At 37.9% G+C, this 23694-nt stretch overlaps 1 protein-coding gene across 1 annotated transcript; it reads left to right on the top strand.

Annotated features, from left to right (window-relative positions):
• The first annotated feature begins 277 nt into the window (after window positions 1-277).
• rftn2 (raftlin family member 2) lies at window positions 278-23383 on the top strand. Its single transcript, XM_051709921.1, has 9 exons — window positions 278-761; window positions 11762-11942; window positions 13725-13833; window positions 14055-14232; window positions 18240-18458; window positions 20671-20777; window positions 21944-22047; window positions 22140-22218; window positions 22419-23383. Exons 1-9 carry the CDS (start codon window positions 623-625, stop codon window positions 22614-22616), a joined length of 1314 nt encoding a protein of 437 aa, XP_051565881.1. The 5' UTR covers window positions 278-622; the 3' UTR covers window positions 22617-23383.
• Window positions 23384-23694: the final 311 nt, after the last annotated feature.

Here is a 23694-nt window from a genome sequence, read left to right as displayed (position 1 = left end):
TCTGTCAAAACCATAAAAGAGCCATAAATCCATGTGGATTATGGACAATCTGATTTTCTTTACTTAAGTTTTCTGTTTAGAACTACTTTTTCATATTTATTCAGACAAAATTTACAACACCACTACAGTCTTATCACGAAATTAAACAGTTATAATGGACATTTATACACACCCCTCCCCCTCATTAATATACAAGCCCCTCCCTCACCACCCCTTTGATCCTCTTCACGCCCCCTTATTAAATTCAACACGCTGCTTCCAACCCACGACAACTTTTGCATTATTATTTCGCGGCCATTCGGGGAGACTGGATGGGGTGACATTTTCAGGGGGGCTTTAGTGGTTTATTTAATTCACAATTAATAACTGCAGAAAGTGTTTGTTCCAGTCTCAAACTCCTCACAGAAGGACTTCGTGATCCTTGCTTGTTCATTTAGGCTTAAGCAGTTTTCTTAAAGGGGATCGGACACAGGCATCATCCTCGGTTTTGTGCCACTCCCAAAGGATTAAACTGTTGGAATATGGAGCAATACCACTAAGCACAAGAGCGGGAGTACTCAGCGCGTGTGGCCGAGTGGATCGCCCCTTGTCCAGCTTTGCGTATACAGGAGGTCCCGCTATTATGGGATGTGGACTTCGGAAACTGGAGGAACCGGAGGACAGCAGCCCGGGGAAAATCTACTCCACTTTAAAAAGACCACAGGTCGAAACCAAAACAGACTCCGTGTACGAGTATGTGCTACTGGACTTCAGTTTGGAAGGTACAGATCAGATCAGTGCAGAAAATCAAAGTTTTGGTATGATGTGGAGTTTCCCTTACAAACATTTACCATAGTAACATAGTTTCCACCTAAATCTACCATAGTTACTACAGTTATTGTTACATCAAAAACTTATTAACAAGTTGATAGAACGATTCTGACAGCATCTTACAAAGTTTGAGGTTGATCAATATCTATAACGGTGGCATTTTGTCTTAAGCTTACGCTAAATTTGATCAAGAATAAATAACTTAACTCGGTATGGTAGTTGAATTCAGTCTGCTAATCGTTTTGGCTTCTGTTTTGTCTTTCATGAATGCGCTTTTTTCATAGGCTGTGGCTTAAACTCCTAGTGAGCTGCCTACCAAGACAGCAGGAGCTGTTCAGGTTGTAGTCCAAAAACCAGGAAGAGAATTCGCCATGGTTTCGCTCGGGATTTAACTATAGGTTTTTTATAATGACAGTTTTAGATTTATGAGTAAAATAAGGTCTGTGGTAAACATTACTTAATATGTGGACGTTTTGTTCTACAACATAAACTGCACACAGTCATACATCAAACGTGAATTTTGTAGCCATAATGAAGCAACATATTTAAAAAAACAAAAACAAAACAGGAGCTTCAAAATGAAGGTTTGACGTATGACTCTGTATAATTTATATTGTAGAACAAAACTTCCAAGTATCTTTATGTAATGTTTACCACAGAACATATTATACTCATATATCCAAAACTCCCATTATAAAACCACATAGGAAAATTCCATGGGAACCCATGGCGAATTAGTCTCCCATGTTTGACATCATGGTTGAACAGCTCTACTGGCTGGAAGCGCTTCATGATGCCCAACAAAGCTGCACATGGCTACGATGCCTAAAATGCTGTCTAGGTAGGCAGGTCAGTAGGTTGTTGGACAGTATTACAAATTGTGGTACAATCTGGCATGTGTGAAGTGAGTGAAATCATTATAGCGTTTTACCCAGCAACAGCACAGGAGCTTCATCACATGTTGAAATGAGTCAGGATGGTTTTTCCTCTCCATTAATGGGTGGACGGTGTCTGAGACTAGAAGACGCATGTGATACAAACAGCGGCACACCCGCATGTGCTTCATGAGATGACAGCCCACATCCCCTCTGTGCAACAGTTTCCACTATCTGAAAATTCCATTTACCATGTGCCAGTCCAGGTTTGAAGGGGGTGACAAGGGACCATGTGCGGTCTACTCATGCTGCCCATTTATAACTTATTTAGAATTGAGATATACGCCTAGTATTGTGGTCAACCGATATGGGGTTTTCAGTGGTAGATGCCGATATATAATGATGGCATGTTAGATTACAGTACACCTAACAAATGGTAAAAAAAAAAATACATAAAGATTTTACCATGTAAAGGTTTTTAATTTTGCAATAACAACTGGAAATTATACAGCTATAATGTAACTTCATGAACCCTATATTAGAGGTAGACCGATGTATCGGTTTTACAGATTAATCTGTGCCGATAAATGTTTTTGTTGGAACAATTGTTATCAGTAAAAATCTAAGCTGACTATTGTCGGTAGTTTTTATTATTATTATTATTCATCAATAAACCTCATCTGGTATATTATTTAAACAAAACTCTTCATCTGTTGAATATATATAGACGATAAAAAGCTTAATTTGTTAAATACATACATATAGAGCATTGGAATGGAGTCAAGTCTTTCATTTAAAAAAAAAAAAAATGTCTCATGACATTTGGGCGTTATGCACCAAATTCTGATTTTTTTCTGGTTATTTTGGGGATTTTGTTTGCACAGTAAACTGGTTTGGGTGTGTGTGCCCAAATCAGATTTTTTCCACTTACATGTGACACAGATCTGTTAATTCGATGATCATGTGAACAGCCACAAGTCAAGTGCATTGAATCTGACATTTTCAAATCTGATCTGAGCCACTTTCATGTGTGGAAATAAATCTGATACGTATCTGATGCAAAAATCACATTAAATCTGACATGGCTGTTCAGAGTGAAGGCACATTGGAAAAAATCTTTCTTACTTAACTTTTGTCATTTGCTCACTTGATTTCAGGCACAGACGTGTTATTGTTTACATTTTTTAATGGTGAGTCATCTTTTGCGAGGCATATCTTTAGTTCATTTTTAAGGAAATAAAATTAAATTATAGGCTCAACCGTTGGGTTCAGCGATTCGTTTGGACTTCAGGTGTTAAAATATGCACATGAAAAGATGTAGAGATCTAGGCTATACTGTAAATGCTTTGCTAACGCAGCAAACACATTTTCTATATTTCTCAAACTGTATCAAAATGCAAATACAAGTAAATGGAATTCTGAAATTATTACAGATAACTCTTCTCACCTTGCATACAGGTATGTTATGTCGTTTTTCCTGCTGTCCTTCAATTTTATGGTGTGTTTTGCCAGAGATTATTTAGCAGAGATGGGGCACTTCTATTAAAATGAATGGGAGAAATTGGAATACTCAACCAAGGAGCTCTGAGCGCTCAACGGTCAACAGATGTAGAAAAGAAGTCCTGCCTTACAGTTAAAAGAGCCAATCACATTTTAGATAGCAGACATCACCTGTCAATCAACTCTAGAATGCGCATTAGCTATACAAGCTGGGAAAAATGCTTTATTTTTTTATTTTTTTATTTTTTATATAGAGTAATATGAGGTAAAGAATCACAATTTATGATACCAGTATTGTCAGATTTTATTGGTGATTTGAAATATGTTCTTTGATCGTAATCTTGACTAAGTGTTTTTGAAATTTTGGTCTTTCTCCATTCAAGTAGATGGTAGCTGCACTGTCGTGACTGGAGATAGCCTCCCGATAGCGTTCCAAAGATGGCCGACAGTGGACTGACTTGCTAGAAAGACTTTGGATTTGCTCAGAAGTAATATTACACTCTTAAGCTTCGATGATTATTAAATTGCACCAGACGAAGGCAAATTAGTTTTATTTAAAAAAAAGTTATCCATCAAGACTGTCTTTCTCTATCACTGGCATTTTAAATTTTTTTAAATGCTACTTAATTTGTAAATTATAGTTTAAAGATGAAGATGCCAGAGTTTGTTAAATGCATGCTCAGGGAGTGTTATGCATGCGGGACAGTTTAGGAGCATCGGCTGTTCATACCAGTATCTGAAATGGGCTACATTTGAAATGTCATGTGAACAACTTTCCAAAAAAAAAACAAAAAAAAAAACAGATTTAAGCAGAAAATAACATTTGGGTTACATTCAGCTGTGGTGTGAATCTAGCCTATGTCTGTGCCTGTCATAGTAAGTAAAGACTAAGAAATGTTTTATTTTCTATAAAATTGATTGAAAAAAATTACTCAGTAATTGGCCTTTTCCAACACCTTAGTTATCAGTATCTGCAAAATCCACTATCATTTGACCTCTACCATATATTATTTTTTTAGTTTATCATTTTCAACCCATTCTTATGCTTCTAAGACTATTAAGTCATTCTCTCAATTTCTATAAAATCTCGCCTGTTAGTCTGCTGGATAACGTTACCTTGGTGAAAATTTTTATTCAGAAGAAATCACAACAACAATTTTACATCACAGAAAACCAAATGTGTAAGTTTGTAAGGCATAAATACACATCCAACAAATGCAGATTAGGCAACTCTGTTAATCGGCCTCGGGTTGTCTTGTCAGACAATGCAGATAATCTCAAAATGGCAAAATATTGGAATAAAATAGGCTAATATAATAGTGTAGGATATTATTTGGGATGCTAGTCTGATATATTGTACAATACACTGTATTACACAATTGTCATAGAGAGAAAGTATAGCAAAAAGGATGGGCATGTCTAGTTCCACACTCTTTAACAGAGAACACATTTTATAAACTACAGAGGACTGAGTGTAAAATAATCGTTTTCTCTATCCATGTCAAAAGCTGGAGTTTGCAATGGTACAATGTTAGTGTAGATATGTGGTGTATGCAGGTAAGGTTTTGGAATGTAAAGCATTTTTACAATGTCATATGTGTCTTCACCTGCCCAGGCTTTTGGTAGTAAATCTCCATCCAAAACCTTCAACCAATTTCAAATCAATGTGTGAAGGTAAAAATAAATTGTCAGTTCACCACCCTTTGTTCCAGCCTTTGATTCGTGAGCACACCTGGTGTACACATACCTAAAGCGACTGTGTCTGGCATGGCTCAAGGAGTGCTTAAATTATTTAGACAGATCTGCATCACAGAATATCACTGGCTGCATCGCTTGTTGCTGTTTCTGCATATCAAAAATAACCAGTGTAACCGCTGCTGTTTATGTGAGTGAGTTATGAGATGATGTGGCCAATACCTTTGGACTTTGGGTTTTCCTTTGCAGCCACATGTGCAGGAACCACAGCAGAACATGTTGTATACTATTTTAGGAACAGTTACAATACATTTTTTACACAATGCAATGTTTGCTTTAAAAACTTGAGTGAAAATAGTATGTCCAGTTAAATTTGACAGTGTTTATGTGTATGTGCTACTGTTTGTATAAAGCATCTTAAGCCTGTTCAGATTTAGACCTTAGCAGTAGGTGTAGTTACCAAAGATAAAAAAATGAAAAACAATGTAAGATTACTGCAGGGTTGATACAATTTGTAGTAGATCCAGCTTGTATGTTGCTTGTCCTGATACTGCAGAATTTACACAGTACTTCGCTTACATTGCCGGGTGAATTGTTCGCTTTTAGACCTGTTTTGTCCTGCATCTCATGTTGGGACAGGCACATACCGGTAGCTGGTTTCTGGGGCTCTGGTGTGGTTTTGTCAAACAAACTTAGCGGTCTTGTCTGTTCTACACAGTGTTTGCAATGCTAAATGTTAAGACTGTTTATAACTTGGGTGTGTTCAGAATGGGTGGCTCTCTTGGATGCTCTCTCTATATGACATATAATGACAAAACATGGATAGTTTTTTTTTTTATATGACCCTATATTGACCCCATGATCCTAAAGAGATAGACATGCAAGTTATATGTACATCTGAACAGCAACGTTTATCTGGATATAAATGAGTGAGTCTGTAGCAGTAGGTGCAAAGACTGATTGATGCTTATTTGGCTGTTTGGTTGTAGAATGCCAGATGTTCCTGTGTTGCAAAGCCAGCTGACAGATTTACAACGAGTGGCCTTAATCTCTACCTTGGATCAATTTCACTGCTTTCGGGTCGAAAAACCGGGATTAGCATCAATAATGGCTCCAGCTCCTCTTGGATCAGCATTTGAGAGACATTTACCAAAGGCCCCCATGTCTGTTAATGGATTGGTGTTGTTCTTGAAGATATAGTTAAACCTATGACTTTCTTTCCTTTGTGGAAAGTAAAAGGAAATGTTTAACAAAATGTCTACTCTAGTCTGATGAATGATGCTATAAAACTTGACTGGATTTGCTTCTATTCCAGTAAGGACTTATTCAATAATCCAAAACACTGATTATTGGGTCAGTAGACCTTGTCTATTAAAGAATTTAGTACCTCCATGTGGGTTATGTTGAGTGTGGAATAATCTCTCTTACTAGTAATCTCATTCTGGTGTGTTGGTGGGTTTATGGTGATTAAAGTGATTTACACAATCAATTTTCAGCAAAAATACAAGTACTCTGCCGCTCCAGGTAATATTGTTTAATCTAGCCAGACCAATCAGATTTACTCAATCAGTGACCATATTTTGATGGGTGGGTCGCACAAAAACATGTCTGGGTCATGTTTCACTCCAAAAAAAAAAATAAGAAACAGTATTTTCCATAAAGGAAAATGAAGCCTATGTTAAGGCCATTTGAATTTTGGTACATTCTCATTACTGTAATGTGTGAAAAATAACTCATTTCTGTATTGACTGATTTATTTTATTTATATAAAAAAATGCATTATTCATTATCTGCATAAATACATTTCATTGCAGCAAATATTTTTCATTGTAGCTACATGGTGAAAATGTACAATTTATATTATGAAAATAATACTGTAATAATCTCTTAGTTTTATTCTTTTGGTTTTGGGTGAATGTGTAATAAAATATAATTTTCCACATTTCCTATTTGCACTCCACAAAGATCTTCTTCCATAGACAAAAAGTTTTTTCCCTTCTGTCTGAACCCTTGCAGGTCATAAAATGTCCCATACATTTCTTTTTTGTACCTCGTTCTCTTTCTCCTACTCTCATTTTTTCCCATTTTCCCTTCAGAGCCTTCAAACTCTTCTTTTCCTTCTCAGCTTCCTCCATCTCTTTTCTTACCCCATTCTCTTTTTTTTTTTTTTTTTTTTTTTTTTTTCATTAAATCTCTTGAGGATCCCTCTTATAAATACACAGTCGCTCTCTCTGTCTCTGTGGAGAATAGAGGCCTCTGTGTGTGGGTTGACTGGAGGGTGGTAGGGGGGTACAAGGGGGAACGGTTGAAGGGTTTGGGACAAATTGCAGGCCTTTCTTGGGTCCAAGTCTCTGTGTATGCCACTGCTCTCCTCTGCCCCTGGGAGGTGTTTTATCCACAACACATCTCTGAAGCTCAGGTGTGATGCAGCGTATCGTTGACAAACGGGCAAACACACTGAGCAAAGCCTTTTCTTTGGCCACAGTACAGACACTGGAACTGTGAAACTTTCAGGTACCTTTGCCAAAACTGTTTGTGTTTACAGCAGGCAAATGAGGCTCAGCTAAGTGTCGAAAACTCGCTTTCATTTATAGTTGTTTACCGTTCAAGTGGTGGGAGAATGCAGGGAGTTTTAGGGGGAAAAGGTTTTTGCTGTGAGGTCTCTCATGTGAAGTTTAAAATTCCCAGTGTGGGAAACGAAGGCGGAATGTTTGCGTGTGTGTATGTTTGTGTTGTGTGTGGTGGAATGTTGTTTGTGTGAGGCATTGGGCCAACCATCCCTGTGAACAGCAGCTCTTTGTGGACACAGGAAGTTTGGGGGGTTGGGGGAGAGTAGGGAGACGTCAGGGTGATCCTCCATCAGAGGCTGCAGACAGGAGGAAGAGAAGCAAACTAAGCACCCTACCAAAGAGAGTCTCAGAGCAACCGCTAGAGCTTCTAGATGAAAGACTTATCTTCTACATCAAACATGTTGTGACTGGAACTGTGACTTTTCAAGTAAAAGTGAGACCAAAACCTCACAAACAAGTTCAACAATTTAGTATCAAATCTGAATGTGTCACATGTTTAGAACTACTGTCACCTGTGACCGTAACCTTGGATGGACCACTGTTACCTGTGGCAGAATTTTAAGCTTGGACAGACAATTCATGAGACATTTGATACATAATTCAGGGAAGGAGCTTTTTAAAAATCGCAAGCTCCAATCTGATTAACTGGCTTTATGAAATGTCCGCAAAAGAGAGTGTAAAGATATGTAGCCTATAGGTCTACAGAGAAACAGTTGCATTTACAATGTACCATGTTGCTACAATGACCAGTTCCATGGAAAGACTTGTCGCTAGATTTGCTTAAGTTTGGTTTGTATCATTGAATCTTTAAAAGCAATTTACAAGATTTGTTTGAAACAGTTAGTATCAGGTAAACAAGATATCTTTGATTTCAACTGTATAGAGCAGAACAGTGCCAAGCCAACTTTATCTGTTATCCTGGTCCCGGAAGAATTATTCCCATTTTGTTTTTCCGTAGGGATTTCATAAAATCCTTCATAAAAGAGTTCCGAGACAAATCAACCCGGTAAATCAAACCATTACAAACTTTGATTTGAAGCAAAAAATTAGTTGAATATCAGACAAAAAACAAAGGCAACAATCCCATGAAGCACTGCAAATGATGTAATCGAATGGGAAAACAAAAGAAAAATATAAAACTATTGATTTTAAGTACAGAAACAATATAATTTTAATTCAGAATATTCAGATACAGTTGAAGTCAGAAGCTTACATACACTTAGGTTGAAGTCATTAAAACTCTTTCTTTTTTTTTTTTTCTTTTTTTTTACCACTCCACATATTTAATATTAGCAAACTATAGTTTTGGCAAGTTGTTTAAGACATCTTGTTTCACTTTTAATTGACTATTTCACAATTCCAATGAGACAGAAGTTTACAAACTCTAAGTTAACTGTGCCTTTAAGCAGCTTAAGTAGCATACAATTATGTCAAGCCTTTGGAAAATTAGCCAATTAGCTTCTGATAGGAGGTGTACTGAATTGGAGGTGTACCTGTGGATGTATTTTAAGACCTACCTTCAAACTCAGTGCCTCTTCGCTTGACAATATGGGAAAATCAAAAGAAATAAGCCAAGACCTCAGAAAAAAAATCGTGGACCCCCACAAGTCTGGTTCATCCTTGGGAGCAATTTCCAAATGCCTGAAGGTACCATGTTCATCTGTACAAACAATAGTACACAAGTATAAACACCATGGGACCACACAGCCATCATACTGCTCAGGAAGGAGACGCATTCTGTCTCCTAGAGATGAATGTAGTTTGGTGCAAAAAGTGCATATCAATCCCAGAACAACAACAAAGGCTAAAATAGGTTAAAATACTAACAAAGTGTATGTAAACTTCTGACCCACTGGGAATGTGATGAAAGAAATAAAAGCTGAAAAAAATAGTTCTCTCTACTATTATTCTGACATTTCAAATTCTTAAAATAAAGTAGTGATCCTAACTGACCTAAGACAGGGAATGTTTTCTATGATTAAATGTCAGGAATTGTGAAAAACTGAGTTTAAATGTATTTGGCTAAGGTGTATGTAAACTTCTGACTTCAACTAGCAAATACAGTTGTGCTTAAAAGTTTGCATATCCTTGGAGAATTTGTAATATGTACCATTTTTTAAAGAAAACATGAGTGAGCAGGCAAAACACATTTCTTTTATTTCTTATGGGATTCATATTCAACTGTAGGTTATAACAGAATGGCACAATCATAAAACAAAACATGGCAACAAAGAAAAAAATGAAATGACTCCTGTTCAAAAGTTTGGAAACCCTTAGTTCTTAATACTGTGTAATGCCCCCTTTAGCATCAATGACAGCGTGCAATATTTTGTAATAGTTGTCTATGAGGCCCCAAATTCTTGCAGGTGGTATAGCTGCCCATTCGTCTTGGCAAAATACCTCCAGGTCATGCAAAGTCTTTGGTCGTCTTGCATGAATTGCACATTTGAGATCTCCCCAGAGTGGCTCGATGATATTAAGGTCAGGAGACTGTGATGGCCACTCCAGAACCTTCACCTTTTTCTGCTGTAACCACTGGAGGGTCAACTTGGCCTTGTGCTTAGGGTCATTGTCGTGCTGGAAAGTCCAAGAGCGTCCCATGCGCAGCTTTCATGCAGAAGAATGCAAATTGTCTGCCAGTATTTTCTGATAACATGCTGCATTCATCTTGCCATCAATTTTCACGGGATTCCCCGTGCCTTTAGAGCTCACACACCCCCAAAACATCAGTGATTCACCACCATGCTTCACAGTGGGGATGGTATTCTTTTCACTATAGGCCTTGTTGACCCCTCTCCAAACATAGCGCTTATGGTTGTGACCATAAAGCTCTATTTTGATCTCGTCACTCCAAATTACAGTGTGCCAGAAGCTGTGAGGTGTGTCAAGGTGTTGTCGGGCATATTGTAACCGGGCTTTTTTGTGGCATTGGTGCAGTAAAGGCTTCTTTCTGGCAACTCGACCATGCAGCTTATTTTTGTTCAAGTATCATCGTATTTTGCTCCTTGAAACAACCACACCATCTTTTTCCAGAGCAGCCTGTATTTCTCCTGAGGTTACCTGTGGGTTTTTCTTTGTATCCCGAACAATTCTTCTGGCAGTTGTGGCTGAAATCTTTCTTGGTCTACCTGACCTTGGCTTGGTATCAAGAGATCCCTGAATTTTCCACTTCTTAATAAGTGATTGAACAGTTCTAACTGGCATTTTCAAGGCTTTGGATATCTTTTTATATCCTTTTCCATCTTTATAAAGTTCCATTACCTTGTTACGCAGGTCTTTTGACAGTTCTTTTCTGCTCCCCATGGCTCAGTATCTAGCCTGCTCAGTGCATCCATGTGAGAGCTAACAAACTCATTGACTATTTATACACAGACACTAATTGCAATTTAAAAAGCCACAGGTGTGGGAAATTAACCTTTAATTGCCATTTAAACCTGTGTGTGTCACCTTATGTGTCTGTAACAAGGCCAAACATTCAAGGGTATGTAAACTTTTGATCAGGGCCATTTGGGTGATTTCTGTTATTATGATTTAAAAAGGAGCCAAACAGTTTTTTTTTTTTTTTTTTTGCATGATCAGTCATATTTTCAAAATCAATGCAAAAATTTCACAATTTCTGCCAGGGTATGCAAACTTTTTAGCACAACTGTATATGAGTATTTTTGGTTGCATTATTTTTAGCTTGTCATAGGAGTGGGCGATCAATTCTTTGTGCTGTTTATGTGCCCTTTGTTTGCTGCAATTCTCTGATTGGTGGATCTTTTCTTTTCAGGTTAATGGATAGTAAAAACTTCACCAGGAATTCTGCTATTAAACATGCTTTTTTTTAATTTATTTTTTTATTGAAGTTGAAACAACACAGACTTATGGCTTCAGAAGAAGTATAGACCATCGATTAACAACCTCAGAGCTCATAGTATGTCCATATTAAAAGGTTTAGAAGGTATCGTTAAAAATTTAATTTGCTTTCTTCCGGAACCCGATTGTTGTGCTCTATTTCAGAATCAGAATGAGCTTTATTGCCAAGTATGCTTACACATACATGGAATTGCACAATTATTGCTCAATGGGGCAGTTTTACTGTTCATGAGATGGATAGCCTGAGGGAAAAAAAATGTTCCTGTGCCTGACGGTTCTGGTGCTCAGTGCTTCCACTTTGTTTGATACCAGTAGTCAAAAGTCTATTTGACCTATGGCATGCTTTCATAATTTTAAAACAGCCTAGGCAATTCTGTCTCTTTTAGTACCATATGGTGGTCAGAGTGTCTTATTGTTTATTGCAAGTTTTCATTCTACTCTTGTGTTCCATAGGCAGTCGGCCTACAGTGCTGTATCTGTCCTCACTGTGTGAGCTTCCTCATGCCCTGAAGTCCTACTACACCCAGGGCTATGTACTGGCTGCCCTGCATCCCATCATCCTTTCTGTGGGCCGGACCCGCTCCCTGCCCTGCAGCCTACTCTACCGGGCTATCCTGGTCCGCCCACGATCCAGGTACCGCTTGCTCACCATGACGTAACAACTGCGTTCCGCACCATTGCATTCCCTGTCTTGTACCCAAAACAGGAACGGGTGTTTAAACCCAGCCTGCCTGCTTCCAAATAAATAGTTAACTTTTAATGAGTCTGCATGAATATTTAATGTAATCAGTAGTGGAAGTCAGACAGTCTAGCTGGAGTGGGCGGGCCTTGTTTGAAGTCAGACTGGGGTGCAGATATGGGTTAATTTTAAAGTTAATGGATGCCTCTGACAACAGTGTAATTTCTCAGGAACCAATAAGAAGTTGACTGGCTCCTAAGGAGGAAAAGGAGAGGCATATTTCAGCTATTGCTCTGTGGGTGACATTGAATTATTCAAAAGAAAATGTCTGGGAGAGTTTATTAATGGTATTGTGGTTTGGAGAACCCTGAGCTGTTTAATTGCAAACCTATGTATGAACAATATTTGCTGATTGCATCCACCTTGAGTATAATGTAGAATGCCATCTCTAGCGGAGATGATAGCTGTGCTATGAAAATGCTGCCTTTTTAGGCAGTTTCCGGATGTAGGAAAGCATCAGGGCAGGTCTAAATCCATTGTTTGCACAACATCCTGTCTACCAAGATGCCTTCATCAAAGATATTCTACAATCCTGTGCATGTGATTTACAGTTGGTTGAAAGAATAAAGGTGATGTCTGATGAAGCAATTGAAAGAAGTAAATAATTAAGACATTTTCTTTTCTTTCTTTCTTTCTTATACTAAGAAATAAACATTTTGCTACTTTAATGTTTACTTGGGTGTGTCTAAAGCTCACTTGAATTTGTTCTAGATGATTAGACATGATATTATGCTCCCTTTGAAGCTGGTCTGAAGAGATGTCTTCCTACAGAAATGCTGTCTGTTAAGTCATGACTGACTGGGCAACAAAACCCTTCCATTGAAAAAAACAGCTGATGTGATCAGTTGGGGTCAAAAGGGTTAAACCTTTCAGCATTTCAAACTTTGCTAATGGAGGACATGTCAAGGCTATCAAATGTCAGCAATAATAAAATGTTTATGGTATAATCTACACAGGGTTATTCCTGTTTTAAATTCACTGTAGGGCTGCACGATTATGACCATAATCCTAAATGTCGATTGTTTCCCTTGACATTGTTATTGCGATTAAATATGATTGATAAAATTTAAAGTGAAATACTTATATTGTGTGATTAATCATATTAATCTTTATGTAGACTAAACATCCCAGAAATGCTAAGAACTGTGTTCCTGGATTATTTTACAATACCTAAACGGTGAACTGTCCCTGTTAGCAGCATGAAAACCAAAAAGGTTCATCAAATTCTGAATAAATTATACACAGAGAGTGAGCAACGGGCTTGTCTGTGAATAACTTACAATGTTAATTTGTTGCAAAAAACATGTTGCAAATATGCTTTTTCTTGCAGTGGGAGTTGACCTATTTTTCTTAGTTAATGCATTTTATTTTGAATTTAGAAACAGTACATGAGATATAAATATAGCAAGGATCCAGCCTAATATAACATAAAAAAACAAAAACAAAACAATGACAAAAATAAAAAAAATACATTGGTAAAATTACATGAACTATATAAACACAAAGAGTAGACCTAAATGGAATGCTTTAAATGACACTGCGGAAGCTATAATTGTACTCTCTATTTGTTCATTAAATTATTTATTATTTATTCATGAATTGAGCAGCCCTAACTCGCGACATAAAATCGCTGACACTGCCTGTGTATTGATGTTTTTTTTTTGTTTTTTTTTGCAGTAAGCATGCAATGCCACTGATTGACAGTGTGCCAGTGTTAAGAGTGGAAGAGTGGCCACTGCCGGGAGAATCTCTGACCAGTGACACAGTGAGACTGCTCATAGACCGGGTCAGTGTCTTGCTTTTGTCTGTTATGTTTTGTACATTGTTTCATATTGTTGAAAGGTGCATTCAGTGCACCTTTTAAGCCTTAGTAAGGACATTTGGAGATCTTTCTCTGCAAAATATGTATCTGCCTAAAGGTTTGGTCCCTTTTAATAGAGTGTTTAGAAATTCTGACTGTAATTGTGTTAGATCAGTGATTGAGTGTCTTTGTGTGTGTTTACTCAGGTGAACAGCTATGCCAGGGGTGGTGTGAGGTTTGTGGGGTCAGTGCTTCAGCAAGCTGGAGGAGGGGGCTGTAACGGTAGAGTACCCAGTCCCAGAAGAAGCTGCCGTTCCCCGCCCCGCACACCACCTCGCACGCCACCTGGAGACAGAGATCTAGAGGGCTGTGGGTACAGCCCAGGTCAGATGTTCGTCTAATCTTTTTGTCATTATGGATAGTCTAAAATCTCTGTCATTATGGATAGTGTAAAATCTCTAACAAAAAACATGATTCATTTTCAGTTTCATATAGTAAACGGTCAATCAATAATGGTTGACCGCACAAATGGGTTATAAACGCTTTGAATCGTGCATGATTTAACAAATATCATGTCTAGGTCATATGTAACCCCAAAATCAAAAGGAAAAAAATATTTTGCATAAAGAAAGTGAAGCCTTTTTTATTAAAATGATCATAAATTAAAGACAGTACAACAGATAGTACCAATTGTTGTACTGTACTATGATATATTCTAAAATGCATTACAATATAAACAATATACTGTGTATCTTTTATATGGAGTTACTATTAATATATATTACAACCCCAATTCCAAAAAAGTTGGGACAGTATGCAAAATGACAATAAAAACAAAAAGTGATTTGTAAATTATATTCACCCTTTGCTATATTGAAAGCACTACAACTACACATTATGTTTTACCTTGTGAATTTCATTGTTTTTTGTTTTGTTTTGTTTTTATGTACAGTCATTTCAAATCAGATAATTGCAAGACATTTCAAAAAAGGTGGGACAGTCGAGTGTATACCACTGTGAAACATCACTATTTCTTCTAATAACACTTGTTTTATTTTATTTTAATGTATTTTTTTTATTTTTTAATTTTTAATTTTTTATCCCCTTTTCTCCCAATTTGGAATGCCCAATTCCCACTACTTAGTAGGTCCTCGTGGTGGTGCGGTTACTCACCCCAATTCAGGTGGTGGAGGACAAGTCTCAGTTGCCTCCGCTTCTGAGACAGTCAATCTGCACATTTTATCACGTGGCTCGCTGTGCATGATACCGCGGAGACTCACAGCATGTGGAGGCTCATGCTACCCTCCGCAATCCATGCACAAATTACCACGTGCCCCATTGAGAGCGAGAACCCCTAATCGTGACCCTGAGGATGTTACCCCATGTGACTCTAACCTCCCTAGCAACCGGATCAAAATTTGTTTACTTAGGAAACCTGGCTGGAGTCACTCAGCATGCCCTGGATTCGAACTCACGACTCCAGGGGTGGTGGTCAGCGTCAGTACTCGCTGAGCTACCCAGGCCCCCTTCTAATAACTGTTTGTTTTGTTTTTTTGTTTTTTTTTTAAGTTTAAATAGTGGAAATATCCCCCATTCATCCATTATGCAGGTCTTCAGCTACCAGGGTTGGGAAGGTTACTTTTGAAATGTATTCCACTACAGATTACAGAATACATGCTGTAAAATGTCATTTGTAACGTATTCCGTTAGATTACTCAAGGTCAGTAACGTATTCTAAATACTTTGGATTACTTCTTAAGCACTGGTAGATTTTTTTCACTTGTTTTGACAATAAAACTCTGCCAGTACAGTAAGACAAAATACACGTTAAAAATACTTTTTCTGAAAAACCTAAATATCTTATGCAGTGTTGTTTCTAAAACAAGATCAATCAAACTGATCTTGTTTTAAGGATTTTTAGATATTTTTACTGGAAAACAATACAAAAAGTATTATCAAGAAAATGATTTTTGCCCTAATATCAAGGGTCTTACTAGAAAAAATTAATTATGATCCAACGTGAATTTTCTTGATAAAATAATATGATCGTGCCTGGTAACATGTGCATGTAAAATGGCTAGAAATAGCATTTTAGCTTAGTGTAAAGCTGACAATTTACACAAGGTTTATTTCTATTTCTTCTGCTCCAAACTTACTTCAAACTTACTTCTCTGTCTGCTCGTATGAATGTAACACATCATAAGAAAGTGTTTCACCGCTGTTCAAATGCACTTTGGATCACATCATTTATATGTATAAATGTTTTCCATCTGAAAGGACTAAATATTAAATGAAACAAATGAAAATAAAATGTAAAGTAATCTCTTCAGTAATCAAAATACTTTTTGAATGTAACTGTATTCTAAATACCAATGATTTAAATTGTAACTGTAGTGGAATACAGTTACTTATTTTTTGTATCTTAAATGCATAATCCCATTACATGTATTCCATTACTCCCCAACCCTGTCAGCTACACAACTGAACGGGGTCTTCGTTGCCATATTGTTTGCTTCATAGTGCACCACACATTCTCAACTGGAGATGGTCAGGACTGCAGGCAGGCCAATCTAGCACCTGCATTCTCTGCTTATTCGGTCAGTATGTGGTTTGAAGTTGTCCTGCTGAAAATGCTAGGATGTCCCTGGAAAAGACAGTGCTGGATGGCAGTATATGTTGCTCCAAAATTTATGGTGCATTAATGGTGCCCTCACAGATGTGCGAGTTACCCATGCCATGGGCACTGACACACCCCTGGCCCATACAAACACTGGCTTTTGGACCTGACGCTGATAACAGCTTGGATGGTCCTTTTCTTCTTTGACACAGAGAACACAACGGCTGTGTTTTTCTCATCTACCAAAAGACACTGTTCTACTTTCCATCTAAGATGAGACCGAGACTTTACATAATAAAGTCTTAACTAAGCGGTGAATGGTGTTGACTAACAAAGGTTTACTAAAGTAATCCCAAACCCCTAATGTTCATGATATCTATTACAGATGAATGATGTTTTTTAAGACAGTGATGTCTGAAGGATTAGAGATCACTTGCATTCTAAGTGGTTTTCTTCTTGCCCTTTGCGCACTGAGAATTTACTAGATTCCTTGAATCTTTTAACTATATTGTGCACTGTAGAGGTTGAAGTGCCCAAAATCCTTCCAATTTGTCTTTGGGGAACATTGTTCACCGAAGCACCTCTTGGCAAATTGTCAAGTCTTGAATGATCCTTGCTCCTGAAGGACTAGGTTGTTTTTGAAGGCTCCTTATATACTATGACATGATTGCCTCACCTGTTTAACATCTCCTGTTTCGCATTGCCTTGTTATATTAACTCGTCGAATTTTTATTAGTCTTAAATTGCCCCTGTCTCAACTTTTTTGGAGCATGTTGCAGTCATCTGATTTGAAATTACTATACATAAAAAAACAATGAAATTCACAAGGTAAAACATCATATAATGTTTAGTTGTAGTGTTTTCAATTTAGCAAAGGGTGAATATAATTTACAAATCAACTACTTTTTTGTTTTTAATTAGTATTTTTCATACTGATAAATATTTGATATATATTTTTATTATTTATTATTATGATTATTATTATTATTTATTTATTTTATTTTATTTTTTGCAGAAATGGGAATTGGAGAACTGGATCCTAACAATAGGCTTCATTTTCTTTATGTAAAATAAAATAATTTTTTTCTTTTGATTTTGGGGTGAAATATGACTCCAACGTGATCTTAGATTACATTTAATGCTATTAAACTGTGAGAAATAAATTGTCATCTCATCTAATAAGATGTTTAATTAAGACATAAAGGATGTATACGTGGTAGCCCTAAAAAAAAATGCATACTTTCAATGCATCCATTCTTTTTCAGTTTTTTCATGTTGGCTAAGTGGACAACTGGTTTTAATTTCTTTACAGCTTTTATTTTCTTCACAGCTTTTCCATGTTCTCAGTTTAATCTCTGTATTGTCAGCTTAATTTAGTTTAACCCTCAAATGTTAGTACCCTCTCTGGAGCCACGGTGCTTCCTCACCCTCTGGGCATTATACCAACAACTTAATCTCACATGTCGCCCCGCACTTGTTCCCATAATGAATCAAGATCAGTCAGAGGCTGTTAGTGTGTTAGCACAAGTACTGTACCTCACTTTTCTGCCCCATTAGTTATACTTATTAGTTCAGCTAGTTTGACTTGACAGAAATGACATCTAAAGCAATCATTGTTGCTTTTCTTATTTTATTAAAATATGTTAAAGCTTTTGACCACAAAATAAAACAAATCTGTATCCATGGTTCTGTAGTCATCAGTGTGAAAGATGTATTTGTAACAATTGTGTGTAGGTCATACAAAACATGTCACCTCTATAAATGTCATTTTCAGACCTGAAACTTTTGGTGATGTTTCACTCCTGGGCTCCGGGCTATGCACCACTAGATGCTCTTGCCTGCTGTTACCACCAGGGGGCGGTATCAATGAGGGTCTCCAGGAAGGGCCAGGTTGTCAGTGCCCTGGAAGCTGATTGGTTGGAATTGACTGCAGCGTACTACCGCAAGGGCTGGTCATTGGTCGACTCCTTCATATACTGGGACACACCAAAAGGTAGTGTTGATGTTCTTGCAGCAGTAATTAAAATGGTGATTGTGGGCTATGCTTTATTTGTTAGATACTTTGGATGGTTTCAGAGGATGTCTTTAGTCGTTGCGTTGTGACGGGTGTTTTTTGAGCATCTTGCCCTATGAGCGTTGCATTGATTGCAGCATGCTACCTCAAGGGCTGGTCACTGGTCAACCCCTTCGTATACTGAGACACCTAAAGGTAGTTGTGATATTTTAGCACTTAGGGTTGGAAACCGAGAACCGGTTCCATTCTTTAAAAAAATACTGGAATCATATGATCTTCGTGACTTTCGGGTCCTTTAACGGTTCTCCTGCATGCAATTTTCCACTGATGCAGCTGGAACCCCATCCTAAAAATACTCTGACAGTGTTTCATGCAGCACATTTCTGCGCTCCCCTCTACTATCTCACAGCTCTACCAGTGTATTTGATATCCGATTGAACGACTCTCGAGCCGGCTCTTTTTGAACCTACAGCGCGAAACATATGCATTTCCGGTATTGCTCGATTCCGGTATAGTTCGATATAGCATGTCTCCGGACCCCTTCATTCCATTCCTTTCGATTCCAGCTGTTTTTGAACATAAAAATGCATCCTATGTGAACGCCACCCTCCCACCCCCTCAGAAACACATCTGATCGGGATCAGCTGAACTCGAAACCAGCCTTATTATTCAGGGTTTGCTTAAGACTGATTAGTAACCACCTGACTAATTGATTTTAAAAAGATGTTGTTTTTCATTTCTACATCCCTACTCAATGTACAGGTATATCATCTTCAGCCTTTTTATTTTCCTTTTGCACATCCCTCCATTTTTAACCCAAGCCATGTTTCCTTTCTACTGTCTCCCACCAGAACTATATTTAGAGCTCATGTCCTTAACCTCACGACCGCGCTTCCTTTTTCGCACCAGACTAATATAGCTAAATCAAATGTGTTTGTGTTGAAGACATCTGGCGCTTGTGAATATGGAACATGAGAGGCAGTTTACGCACTAGCTCTGTAATCTCACTTCTCATGCCCTTATCTCATTATGGACAAACATTTGAACTCTAACATTAAAGCGTGATTTTTTTAATTCACTTTTTATTTTTTATCAGATGTCTTCAGTTGATGGCACTTGACGAACAGGTGGACTTTTTGAAGAGATTTAGAAAGGAATATATTTACAATTATATTAGAAAATTTGAGTGGTGCTTGGCAGGGAAAAATTTGCCACCACAATGCTTGGGTATTGTGGGTGGTTGCCAGGTGTTCTGAGTTTGTTTTTGGGGCGTTGCTATGAAGATCTGGGTGGTTACTTGGTTAATTTTTATTTATTTTTTTTACTGGCCCTAGTCAAAAGAGCCTACCTCCTTGCCTCTACGATATTATGGTCCCTCTGCTCAGGTCCTTCAATGCAAGTCTGTGGGATGTTTTTTTTATGAAGTTTTATCGTCCACAAGGTAAAAATCGCTTAAACCTAAAAGCACATCTCTCATCAGCCAGCCACACAATTTGAGGCATCATTTATGTCCATAGCGTACATGGTGTAGGACGGGTTTCACTCCAAAGTTTAGTTTAGGACTTAGGGTCAGGGATCAGTATGAGCAATAGTAGTGGTGATGCACATGTGATTTTTGATTCCAGTAAGTATTTAAAAGTGTTAAGCATCTGATGTCATGTCATCATATTGGATGCATTATTTTTGCCACAAAAGTGCACAGTGTAATAATATTCAGTGTTCTCAATGTAAGCTCTATTCACTTTTCCTTTGTCCTCTCACAAGTGTTTGTGCGCATAGATTAGTCTTGCTGTCTTCTAAGTAGTTCAGTTTCATTATCTTTTGTAGGTCATTGACACACTTCTAGTACTGACTTAATGAGATTTACTGAAAACTGCACTGTGATTTAGTGGGTGAAAAATCAGAAACATCCATTTATAAATAATGTTTAAAATCTGAATCATGCTTTAACATGGCATTATTTATGTTATTATTGCTCATACTCAGGGTTAAGGATTTGAGCTATTGAACTTGTGCTATGGACATGAATGAGACCTTCAATTCTACGATTTGTTGAGGAGAGGTGTGCTATAGTTTTTCTAAGTGATATAATGGTTTTCGTCTTGTGGACAACTAAACCTCTGAAAAAGAGAAAATACCACAAAGTCGAGTAATTACTATTGAGTTATTACTAGTATTTCTGTTTTTACAGGTGAACCAGTGCCCAGGTCTCTAGAGGGACTGTTTGTATATGAGGAGAAAAGCACAGCGCCACCTGCCAATGACACTATTGTAGTGGAACAGTGGACAGTTATAGAGGTATGACTGCATATACACAAATATTCACCTGTATTACTATGAATTGTTTGTGCCTAATGTTTAACAGTGAAGATGGGTCATAAAACATTCCTCAAGTTACAGTTATGTTGGAAGGTTTCAATTATTTTTAGTTCATATTAACTTTAGTCAAACAAATGTGCTTTTCAGGGCCTGGGTAGCTCAGCAAGTATTGACGCCGACTACCACCCCTGGAGTCACGAGTTCGAATCCAGGGCATGCTGAGTGACTCCAGCCAGGTCTCCTAAGCAACCAAATTGGCCCGGTTGCTAGGGAGGGTAGAGTCACATGGGGTAACCTCCTCGTGGTCACTATAATGTATGGTTCTTGCTCTCGGTGGGGCGCGTGGTGAGTTGTGCATGGATGCTGCAGAGAATAGCATGGGCCTCCACACGCACTACGTCTCTGTGGTAATGCGCTCAACAAGCCACGTGATAAGATGTGCGGATTGACGGTCTCAGACGCAGAGGCAACTGAGATTCGTCCTCCGCCACCCGGATTGAGGTGATTCACTATGCCACCACGAGGACTTGGAACGCATTGGGAATTAGGCATTCCAAATTGGGGAGAAATGGGGAGAAATCTTTTTTTACAAAATTGTTTTTCAAATCAAAAGTGACCCTGTTTACTTTCTTAAAGGAATGTTCTGGGTTCAAGCTCAATCGACAGTGTTTGTGGCATAATATTGATTAATTTTGACTTGCCCCTCCTTTTCTTAAACCCCCCCCCCCAAATCTGGGTTGCTGTGAGGCCCTTACAATGGAAGTGAATGGGAGCCATAAGACATAAACAATGTGCATGTAAACATGATTTTAGTGTGATAAAATTGCTTACTAACCTTTTCTGTGTAAAGTTATAACCAAATTTACAACTTCATTGCCATGACGATGTAATGTCAACAAACCCTAAAATGAATGTAAAAATTATAATTATATAAAAATAGTTTGGTCCTTTTTTCCAGTAAAAATATCTAAACATCCTGGAAACAAGATCAATTTACTTGAGTAGCAAAATTGCATAAGATGTTAAGATTGTTGTCAATCCTCACCATTGCATTATTTCCTGCTTAATATTCTATATTATGAATTAAAATGTCTTATGAATGCTGTTTCATGTTGTCTTTTAATGGTTTCTTTTTTGTCTCACAGGGTTCAGATGTCAAGACCGACTATGGTCCTCTACTCCACACATTAGCAGAGTTTGGCTGGCTGCTTACCTGTGTGCTACCCACCCCCATTATTCGCCATGACAGGTGTGGGACCCTCACAGTACAGTGAAATCCGTGGCTGCATTATTTATTTACACCATAATAACTGTATCCTAAACAATATTTTTTCCCTAAAGTGAATGGAATCTCGCCACCAAGCAAGTGGTATTCCTGCAAAGACCTGTCAAAGGCCAATCAGTACAACACCACAACCAGGTGCTTGCATGTTTAGAATTTGTTCACCAAATTCTATGACTCAGTATGTATTTTTTTCTTGTAAATCTGCCACATGTGATAAAATAAGGTATTACAATAAACTTATAATTGACTAACTAGTTTATTCTTGATCGTAAGAACATGTGACCGGTTGTGACATTGTATTACCATCTCAACCTTGCTTTTTTTTTTCTTTCAAGGGATCTACGCGACGAGAGGTGTCCAGTCACTCTGTTAGTCGAGGCATGGAGGAACCACACGCAGAGTTGTCGTCTCCGTGTTCAGGGGGTATCGGCGGTTTCCCTGTGTTTGGAGGGGGGTATCCCAGTGTGCTTTCCCATTTAGAGGAGGGAGGATTTGAGCCAGATGATGGCGCCGCAGAGGTCACCTGTATGTGATGGGCCAACTCAGACTTCTAGAGTTCTTCACCCTAAAACGGAGAGCCTTTGATTGGTTAAGACCTGTAGAAGTGCCCTAGCATGTACCACATCTCCTGGGGAGAAAATATATTTGTATCCCTGTATTAGAGTTGGACTTCAAAGCACTTTTAATTTCTTGCAAGTGAATTTTTTTTCCGAAGCCATAATGTATTGTAAAAGTCAGTTTTATTTGACTCTTTTATTTCTTTTTATTTGAAAGCCCAGTGTGTGCAATCCTCCTGTTTTGACGTATAGTACCACAAAACATCACTGAAATTCACACTTATTTGCCACAAATACCACAGCAGTATTTCACAGCACTAGCACAAACGCCACCACAGTTCCAGTTTACGTCACTTTTGTCACAATATCACCAAGACAGAGATAAGGAAAATCCTCGTTTCATTTTGTTTTTCTCTTCATTTTCCTGTTTTTTTTTTTTTCAAACGAGCCATCACGTCACTTGTTCGTTCTAACACCTGCAATGGTTCAGGGTGGAAAACTCAGGAACTGAGTGTCCAAACAGCACCTCTGTAGGATGTGGATGTTTATTTGGTTTTCAGATTTGGGACATGCTTCCATTTGTGCAGAAATTCGCCAGGCCTTGGAGTCACGACAACAGGAATGCTCCATTTAGTTTGGGATGCCAGCATTTATGTGAAGAAAGTCAGGCACTGTGGAAATGTTCGTACATTGTAAATCTACAGTGCTACAGCCTAGTTGGCTTACACTTTGCTGAAGGAGTCCACTCCTTCAGCAATGTACTAAGCCTGTACTAAACAGAACTAAAACTATGTAAATGTGGTCATTTTGTGTCTGATCAGTGCCATGAGATCAAGTGGTGCTAGAGTTGAATTTCCAAGTTATTCTGCAGAGGAATTTCTTTGAAATTGTCGCTTGTGCATTGTTTCTTTTGTGTTATTCAAAAGGGAAAGGCAGATTTGCATGTTAATTAAAAACTGAATTTTAGTACTAAATAACTGCTATAGGGACTACAAGCAGGGTACTTTTTTGTTTGTTTAGGTAACAGTATAATCTTATTGTATTTCTCAACTTG

The sequence above is a fragment of the Myxocyprinus asiaticus genome, chromosome 11 (assembly GCF_019703515.2).
Source record: "Myxocyprinus asiaticus isolate MX2 ecotype Aquarium Trade chromosome 11, UBuf_Myxa_2, whole genome shotgun sequence".
In the NCBI taxonomy this organism is placed as follows: Eukaryota; Metazoa; Chordata; class Actinopteri; order Cypriniformes; family Catostomidae; genus Myxocyprinus; species Myxocyprinus asiaticus.
This window is presented reverse-complemented; position numbering and strand designations above follow the sequence as displayed.